Source organism: Polistes dominula, unplaced genomic scaffold, assembly GCF_049000335.1.
Source record: "Polistes dominula isolate Pdom_NZ unplaced genomic scaffold, Pdom_raw_medaka contig_15, whole genome shotgun sequence".
Classification (NCBI taxonomy): Eukaryota; Metazoa; Arthropoda; class Insecta; order Hymenoptera; family Vespidae; genus Polistes; species Polistes dominula.
Genome location: NW_028300915.1, coordinates 1,505,904 through 1,515,230, shown reverse-complemented (window position 1 = coordinate 1,515,230; position 9,327 = coordinate 1,505,904). Strand labels below are relative to the sequence as shown.

General features: G+C 25.2%; 3 protein-coding genes across 5 annotated transcripts; 2 read left to right on the top strand and 1 right to left on the bottom strand.

Moving 5' to 3' along the window:
• The first annotated feature begins 11 nt into the window (after window positions 1-11).
• Window positions 12-4,676, top strand: LOC107068265 (galactose mutarotase). 2 transcript variants are annotated; one of them, XM_089170413.1, is made up of 10 exons: window positions 1,433-1,700; window positions 1,791-2,045; window positions 2,158-2,303; window positions 2,401-2,628; window positions 2,695-2,859; window positions 3,031-3,131; window positions 3,193-3,313; window positions 3,494-3,570; window positions 4,096-4,246; window positions 4,365-4,676. In XM_089170413.1, the coding sequence occupies exons 1-9, from the start codon at window positions 1,631-1,633 to the stop codon at window positions 4,235-4,237; spliced, it is 1,305 nt and encodes a 434-aa protein (XP_089026539.1). In that variant the 5' UTR covers window positions 1,433-1,630; the 3' UTR covers window positions 4,238-4,246; window positions 4,365-4,676. The 2 variants fall into 2 exon arrangements, with proteins under 2 accessions (XP_015179972.1, XP_089026539.1); XM_015324486.2 differs by lacking the exon at window positions 4,365-4,676 and having other exon boundaries at window positions 12-1,700; window positions 3,388-3,570; window positions 4,096-4,236.
• On the bottom strand, window positions 4,342-7,824 carry LOC107068264 (ATP-dependent DNA helicase DDX11). Of its 2 annotated transcripts, XM_089170411.1 has the most exons (10): window positions 7,806-7,824; window positions 7,612-7,718; window positions 6,833-7,541; window positions 6,285-6,761; window positions 5,619-6,163; window positions 5,321-5,544; window positions 5,067-5,246; window positions 4,898-4,982; window positions 4,673-4,803; window positions 4,342-4,584 (listed from the first exon to the last, which is right to left on the bottom strand). In XM_089170411.1, exons 3-10 carry the CDS (start codon window positions 7,513-7,515, stop codon window positions 4,342-4,344), a joined length of 2,568 nt encoding a protein of 855 aa, XP_089026537.1. In that variant the 5' UTR covers window positions 7,516-7,541; window positions 7,612-7,718; window positions 7,806-7,824. The 2 variants fall into 2 exon arrangements, with proteins under 2 accessions (XP_089026537.1, XP_089026538.1); XM_089170412.1 differs by lacking the exons at window positions 7,612-7,718; window positions 7,806-7,824 and having other exon boundaries at window positions 6,833-7,268; window positions 7,352-7,487.
• A 153-nt stretch (window positions 7,825-7,977) lies between these two features.
• eIF3f1 (eukaryotic translation initiation factor 3 subunit f1) lies at window positions 7,978-9,324 on the top strand. Its single transcript, XM_015324479.2, has 5 exons — window positions 7,978-8,144; window positions 8,268-8,437; window positions 8,512-8,694; window positions 8,787-9,008; window positions 9,075-9,324. The coding sequence occupies exons 1-5, from the start codon at window positions 8,036-8,038 to the stop codon at window positions 9,246-9,248; spliced, it is 858 nt and encodes a 285-aa protein (XP_015179965.1). The 5' UTR covers window positions 7,978-8,035; the 3' UTR covers window positions 9,249-9,324.
• The last annotated feature ends 3 nt before the right edge of the window (window positions 9,325-9,327 follow it).

The following is a 9,327-nucleotide window of genomic DNA, read 5'->3' as shown; positions in this document are numbered from 1 at the left end:
ATATATATATATATATATATATATATAAATTTAAAAAAAAAAAAGAAGAAAAAAAAAATTTAAGAAAAATGTGAGAAAAGAAAAAACAACTCATGATTCCATATAAATATGAGAATTATTTCAACTACTCAATATAGTCATAAGAATAAATATAATATAATATAATATAATATAATATAATTAAGCAGCTGAGTGCAATGTGTTCCACGTGTATTTAAGCAACAAATGATTGCTTTGGTGTGCGCCTTAAAATAAAAATAACGCAACAGTGCGTCGTATGGATTTCTAAATTACTGAGAAATCTATAAAAGAACATAATTATTAACAAGAAGAACAACAAGAACAACAACAACAAGAACAACAAAAAAGTTTAAGATAATTATTACAATAAAATAAAAATAAAAAATAAAAAAATTACAATTTCAAATATAATATTGGATGATATTGCAATTTGAGCATTTTCTTTTTGTTATTTTTTTTTTTTTTTTTTTTTTGTATGGTGGACACAACAGATTTATAATTTGAGAAATTACAATTTTATTTTTACATTAGTAAATGAAAAAAAAAAAAGAAAAAAAAACAAATAATTTCTTGTACTATCAATTAATTGCTTTTATAAGAAAAAAAAAAAAAAAAAAAAAAAAAAAAAACATGCTTTCGAGATTAATAATATAATACAAACGAACAAACAAACAAAATAAAAAAAAAAAACTAAAAACGATAAAAGAACAATTTTGCAATGTGACATGTATGCACTAAAAAAAAAAAAAAACTCATGTATTTTTTCAAGTATTGTACATTATTATCTCTAAATATTAGTTATATAAATTATAAATAATAATCTGACTTATATGCATTATAATAATAATAATAATTATTATTATTATTATCATAACACATCAAGCGTATTTTATACGCGACGTATTATTATTATTATTATTATTATCATTAATTATTATTATTATACTTATTATTATTATTATTATTTTTATTATTATAATTATTATCATTTTTATTATTATTAATTATTAATTATTAATTATTAATTATTATCATTATAATAAATGATTTTAAATAACGACGAAAAGATTATTGTGAATTTTTAGCTTCTTGTTTAACCTTTTTTGTTTGTTTTTTAAATTAAAAATGTTAGAAAAAAAAAAAAGAAAAGAAAAGAATAGAAAAAATTAAACCAAAGATATTTAAGTACTCTACGTCAAATGATTTTGGATTTTTTTTTTTTTTTGTCAATCGCAAGAATGTACAATGCTTGCTCTATGGTGTATTATATTCATTAAAAAAAAAAAAAAATACAAACTTATTTATCATCGTTTGCGATTGTGCAAATCAACGATATTCTATTGTCAAACTTGTATTTTATTTATAAAAAAAAAAAAAAAAAAAAAAAAAAAAAACACTTCTTCAATAAGTAAAACAAATTTTTAGTTTATTTTAATATTAATATAATAATAATAATAATAATAATGAAGTGATATTAAAAATTCTTTTTTTTTTTTTTAAATTAATAAATATATTATATATATATATCATATGTTTAATTATAACAAATAACGTCAGTTATTAAATAATAATACTTGAAATAAAATAATATTAAATTTTGAAAAATATCATGGATTCTTATGGCTGTGGGTGTAAAAATGGTGTTATCGTAGAAGGGATATTTGGAGAAATATATCCTGGTATGTTTTATATTTCTTTTTTTTTTCAATAATAAACATCAAATTATTATGTATACATTTATATATATGTATATGGCGTTTTTTTTATAGATTTATCAAATTATAAAACATACGAAGGAGAAGCTCCAAATTATGAACAAGAATCTTTAGAAACAATAATTAAAAAACATAGTGAACAAAGTTTCAATGAATTAAAGCCTATAATTGTTAAGTCTTATACTATGATAAATAATAATCGAATGGAAGTTACTGTTATTACATGGGGTGCATCTATCATATCCCTTAAATGTCCTGACAAATTTGGTCATAGTACAGACGTTGTTCTTGGCTTTGATGATTTAAAAAGTACGATATATATTTAACTTAAAATATATATATATATATATATTTTAATATTATCATTCTTATTTACATATTCATCTTATTCATGTATTTGCAAAAAGAATTTCATTTTCAGGTTACATGAATCCTGTGTTTAATCCATTTATTGGATGTGTGTTAGGCAGATGTGCAAATCGTATTAAAAATGGTTGTTTCAGTATCAAAGATAAAGATTATCAATTAACTAAGAATGATCTTAATATTCATCATTTACATGGAGGGGTAAAATGTTTATAAATCTTTTGATAAATAATGCATTTATCGAAAGATAATAAAAAAAAATTTAAAAAAACAATGCATTTATAAAGAATTTTTCTAGACAAATGGATTTGGTAGACAAATTTGGAACTCTCATATCGATGGTTGTTCTGTTGTTATGAGTTATTTAAGTGAAGATGGAGAAGAAGGATATCCAGGTGCAGTTTTAGCTACAGTAAGATTTAAATTAACACCGGATAATAAATTGGAAATACATATGCGTGCGACAACATCTAAATCAACGATAATCAATATGTCACATGGTTCATTGTTTAATCTTGCTGGTCATGTAAGTAACATATGCTTTATTTCAAATAATAATTATTATCTTATCATATATATATATTATTTATAGGATGCTGGTGAAAAAGAATTAAAAAAACATCAAATATTATTGAACTGTGATCGTTGGACATTTGCAGATTATTTAGATCCCATACCAACGGGAGCTATCAGAGGAGTAGGTGGAACAATTATGGATTTACGTTTACCAAGACTTTTAGGAGAATATATGGAAAAAGTATTACATTATATACAAAATTATTATGTGAATACGTGTAATATTAAAAATGAGTAACAACAAAATGGATTAAAAAAAAACCTACAATCATAAAATCATATTTAGAAATACAAACATATAAATAAATACAAAATAAGGAACTTATATAAGTAGTATTTCATTATTTTGTAGGTTCCTCCAGGAGAAGGTTTTGATCATAACTTTTGTGTTACAAAAAATTGGCAATCTGGTAGTTCATTTGTTGCTCGAGCATTACATATGAAATCTGGACGGTATATATAAACAATATTTTTATTAAATATAGAACTATATTATATTTACCATATTTATCAGCGTTTTAGAAGTCTACTCAGATCAGCCTGGTCTTCAATTTTATACCGGTGGACGTTTATTACAACAATATTCTCCTTCAACATTTGAAACGTACAATGATCATTACCTGCAACAAGAAAAGGTGAATAATAAACAAAAATTCTTTAATATCATATTTAACCATTGAAAATAAATATTATAATATTACGATTAAAGGTAGATCATGAAAATATTAACAATTATTCGAATACAAATGAAGAAATTAAAGAGAACGGAGAAGAATTATTAATATCTGATATAAAACCACTTGATTTTATTACAGGAAAAAAAGGAGCACATTATAAAAAGAATTGTGCTTTTAGTATTCAACCTCAGAATTATCCAAATGCTGTTAATTATGTATGTATATTAACGTATTTTATTAATAAATATGTAGATTGAAACATAAATAGTGGTAACTATTTATTCACAACCGATATAAAAGAGTTACATGTTTGCACCTGTTACTGTCCTTCAAAGTAGTCACCAGCGTTATGTGAAACCCGTTGCCAACGATGTGGAAGGCGTAATATACCATCAGCAGAGCCTGTTCTGTAGATGATGCGAATGGAGTGGTCTACTGCCATGTCTCATCCAGTGTTACGATACGGCGTAAGAAAGCGTCTCCTTCGCGCTCATAGCATTCCAAGTGAGTCTGAGCAGAGTTGTAACGCATCCATTTCTGCATTTCCGTCAATTTGTGCGGAACCCATCGTAGCATTCGCTTCAGAACTGTTCCAGAGATTCGACAGGCAGTAGACCACTCCATTCGCACCATCAAACATGTAACTCTTTTGTATCGGTTGTGAATATATAGTTACCACTATTTAAGTTCCAACCTACGTATATTTCTCTAATGTTTATTATGATGTATACTTTTTTCAGGCACATTTTCCATGTGCTATTCTGTATCCAGGTCAAGTATATTGTCATGATCTCACGTATAAGTTTGGAATACAACTGGCTAATTATATGTAAAGACATAAATATATATATATATAACACACAAAAAAACATATATAAATAAAGTGTATAGGTAAAAGATAGATACAAACAAATATACTCACATATAATATATATATATATATACATTATAATAAATTACAGCAGACCAATAATAATAATCATCTTCTATGTTTTCTTCTTTTTTGCAGCAAAAAATTTAGCTACCATACTTATTGTATTTCCAAATGATTGACTGACTGTTAATGAACGTTGAATCCATCGAGGTAGTGCCTTCATTTTATTACGGTAACGTTTATCAACTAATATTACACTTGAATAATCATTAATGTGACGTACAGCTCGTCCAATGCATTGATTTACTGCTTTCATACAAGAATTTTCATAGAAATTCTGTCCAGCGTCTGATTTCTATTTTGATATTAGACAATGATAAAAGAGATATTCAAAAATTTGAAGTATAAATTGAAACATTTAATAAAATTTATTATATACGTACAACATTTTCATTTAAATATTTGATCTTTTCTTGTAATTCCGTTGATTTAATATTAGGATATGGCATTCCAACAACAATAATACATCTTCCCAAATCATCAGAAAAATTTAATCCTTCACTTAATTTGCCACCTAAAAAAAAAAAAAAAAAAAAAAAAAAACAAAAAAACAAAACGCATTTAGATTTTGTGAAAACATATATGTATAATCAAATATTTGATATTACCAATAACGCTAAATAATAATGATCCATTTTGTGGACTTTGTGGACAATGTATACATCGTGAGTATTGTTCTAAAACATCATTGACCTGAAATAAATATATTTCAATGAAAATATTTCTTGACAAAATAATATATATAATTTATAAATTTTATTGTTAATAAATGTATACTTGTGACGTTGATTTTGGTTCACGAAAGATTTGCTTTTTTAAACGAATTTTAGTTATTACACCAGATTTATATAAATGCTCGTACACTATATTCTCATAATCATAAGATGGTAAGAATATTACAATACCAGCTGGTATAATGTTACAGAAATTTACTAACATTCTTCCCAATTCATCTAACTGTAAATTTAAAAACAACAGATAATATTATTTCTAATTAATTTCATATATCATTAGTATTATAAACAACATACTAGTTTTGTATTTTGTCTATTTTTAAAATTAAATTCAAATTCTACTCCAGTTGGACCAGACAATAGGATGTTGGATATAATATTTTCTGGAGGTATTACATGATCACAGGAAAATGTTAAAATTCGTTCAGATTCAACACCCGCTGCTAAAAATAATTGTTCAGTAAATTCAGATATAGGTTCCATGGTTCCACCAGCTAGTATTACAGCTCTGGCTTCAGTTACTGTAAAAAATTATATTTTTTAAAATTTATTATTTATATTAATCAAAAAAACAGTATATTCTATATACACGTACCAACATCATGAAAATGAGCTGCTGGATTTAATAAAAGAAATTTTAAAATTCCTTTTCCAATAGTAGGACCAGGTATAATAATTATACGACCATCAGCACAATTATTTTCCAAACATTCTAAAAAGCTAAGAATTAACGTTAATGGACTACTTGTTTCCTCTTCATTTTGTACTACTTCTGTACTTTCGACGTTTTCTTCTTTATTAACATTACTAATTGATTTTAAGAATTGAGTTATGCCAGTTTTAGTTTTATTATTTTCATGAATTTTAATATCATTACCATACTGTTCTATAAAACCTCTTAATTTGTTAATAAGTTTAGATTTTTTTACAAAACTTATTAAATCAAAGATATTTAAAGTATCAATATCAGTTGTTCTTTCAAATTCTTGTATTGTATATAATTTAGATGTTAAATCACCACTGGTATTATCAGTTGGAAGGGATTTCGTTGTAGCTCCAAAAACAGTTAAAAACTTTTTCAAACAAAAGCTTAATTGATTTAAATGAAGTACATTTTTAGCATTAAACAAATTTTGATATCTGTAAAAAAAATGAATATAATATTTAAATGATATTATATATAAAATAGTATTATATATTATAATACTATTCACAATTTTAATTAATAAAATATATTTAATTGCAATATAAAATATAATACTTTTTCTGATACTGTGACAATTGATTATAAGCATGAAGTATATTTCTTCCTGTAATTGAAGCACTGTACATTCTTTCAATAGCTTCTAGTAAATTATGTGCTTCATCGATTATTAAAACATTTCCTTTTAAATTTATTCCTGAACTAATTCTTGTATTCTTGTGTAAAATAGAATTGTATGGTACTAATATTAATTGACCATCTTGAATAGATTTTCTTACTGTATAATATGGACAAGTATTAAGTTCTTCTCCTTTTTGAACAATTTCTTCGATATCATGAATTTCTGATAATAATTCAGCCATCAATGATTCCTGATTTCCTGATAAAAATGGACAGCTATTTGTTACTTTTAATTTTTTAATATGTTTTTCTTCTTTACGTGTTATTTTTTTCTTTTGTAATTGTAAACATTGTTCATTGATAAGATTAATATGTTTTAATTTCTTTATACTTTTATTAATACAATAATTCTGCCTAAAATAATTTCAATTATTTATAATTGTAATTTACAAAAATGATCATTTTTAAACAAAACAAAAACTTACCTGGAAGCTAATGTAACTACAGCTACATTCTCTGAATAAGGACTTCTCTTTAATTCTTTAACAAATTGAGAAAGTTGTGAATGAGTTCTTGAACAGAAATAAATTTTTGTATGAAAATTTGCTTGTTCAACTTCTTCATCTTCTTCTGCTGAATTTTCTGAATCTGATAATACATCTAACAATAATAAATCCTTATCAATATCATCATTTTCTGTATCAATCGATGCATTATCATCTATGTGTGTATCAGAAGGATTAGATTTTAATTTGGTATATGTCTTTTTTCCCTTTGTATTTTTCTTCTTAATTTTTTCTTTATATTGTTGAATTTTCTTTTCATATTTAGTAATGGCATCTAATTTAGATTGCAATTCTTTTTTTGTAAGATTAAATTCCATTTGTTCGGTCTGACATGAAAACCAATCATTGGATGTACCTTCAATCATTTTAATCTTATTATCTAAATCAGTAATTTTAGAATTAAGTTCATCTTTCTGTAATTGCTCATGATCTAATAACCATTTTAAGGCACCACAAATGACTGACAATGATTTTCCTGTTCCCGTTGGACTTTCAAATATTCCCATATTACCATTTTCAATACATTTATATAATTCTTTCATAAATTCTTGTTGAATTTTGTAAGGTGTAAAAGGAAATGGAAATATTTCTGGAGTTTCCATTTTATATATACATATATTATTATTATCTAAAAATAATAAAAATATATTAATTAAACATATATAATTAAAATATTATAACCTTAATTTAATACAAACCTTATTTTATAATATAAAAATATATTTTCATTTTCTGACAATCCTGCCGGTTACAAGGATGTAATATCAGTACAAAAAAATAAAATGTAAATTCTGCAGAATTCCCGCTAAAAAATGACAAGAAGCATTTCTATGAAATGACTATAAATAATATAGTTAATATTAATAAATTCATAACCTGTAATATATTATACCTATAAATATATGTATTTCTTTTATTATTGATTTATCTATTATCGTATATGTGTTAAATGAAAAACATACAATATTGTTAGTTACTTTATTATTTTATAATTCGATAATCGAATGTCATCGTTTTCATTCATCTCGAAATATCTCGAAGTAACGATCGAGAGTTACATATAACCTACATGTGTGACGTTCCTTTATCGTCGTACCCGTGTAGTTTTATATCACTTTAATAATGGCTCTTAATTTAACTGTAAAAGTGCATCCCGTAGTTTTATTCCAAATAGTGGATGCATATGAACGCCGAAAAGCTGAATCTTTACGCGTAATTGGTACATTATTAGGTATGATTTGTTTTTTAATATTGACATACACCACATGTTGCATCGTGGTGACATCCAAATAGAGGTTATGTGTGCATCAATATTACATATGAATTATATGTGAATTGTATATAAATGTTATAGGTACTTCAGAAAAGGGAGTAGTTGAAGTTACTAATTGTTTCTGCGTACCACATAAAGAATCTGAAAGCCAAGTAGAAGCTGATCTTTCATATGGAGTAGACCTGTACGAGTTGAATCACAGAGTGAACGCTCAAGAAAATGTTGTTGGCTGGTGGGCAACAGGCAATGAGGTATTTATATTTTTCTCATTAAAGAAAAATATCTGTTATTAAGAAAAATTCAAAGAATTATGTAATTCTGACAGGTTACTACTCATTCGTCTGTTATTCATGAATATTATGTACGAGAATGCAACAATCCAGTTCATTTAACTGTTGACACTACCTTAGCTAATACTACAAGAATGGCAATTAAAGCTTACGTATGCGTTCCATTAGGAGTACCTAAAGGAAAACAAGGTTCAATGTTTACACCAGTAAAAGTACAGGTATGTAATTAAAATCAAATACATTTAATTCTAAATAAATTATAAAACATACTATCATTATTTATGTTATAATACTTTTGTTTTATTTCTAGATTACATGCTACGAACCCGAAGTTGTTGGTTTGCAATTGTGTTCAAAAACGCAATTACAATCTCATGTACCAATACCTGGTGTTAAAGCTGGCGGAGGAATAGAACCGATGATGGATCTTGCACAAATTGCAGAAGCTAGTTCTAAATTATCCTTGATGCTTGAACAAGTTCTTAATTATGTCGATGACGTTCTTGCAGGAAAGCAACCACCAGACAATCAGGTAAATATACTTTTTATGTTTATTATTAATATTATAACAAAATTTTTAAAATATAAACTATTTTAGGTTGGTCGAGCTCTTTTGGACATGGTACATTCGGTACCAAAGATGAGCTGTGATCAATTCGATGATATGTTTAACAGTAATGTAAAAGATCTTTTGATGGTAGTTGCATTATCACAATTGATAAAAACACAATTGCAACTTAATGAAAAGCTTACATTGCTCACAACATTATAATTTTGAAAACATATAAACATCTTGTATTAATAAAATAACGACAGTATACAATTAAAATGATGTTTTAAGATCTTTATAT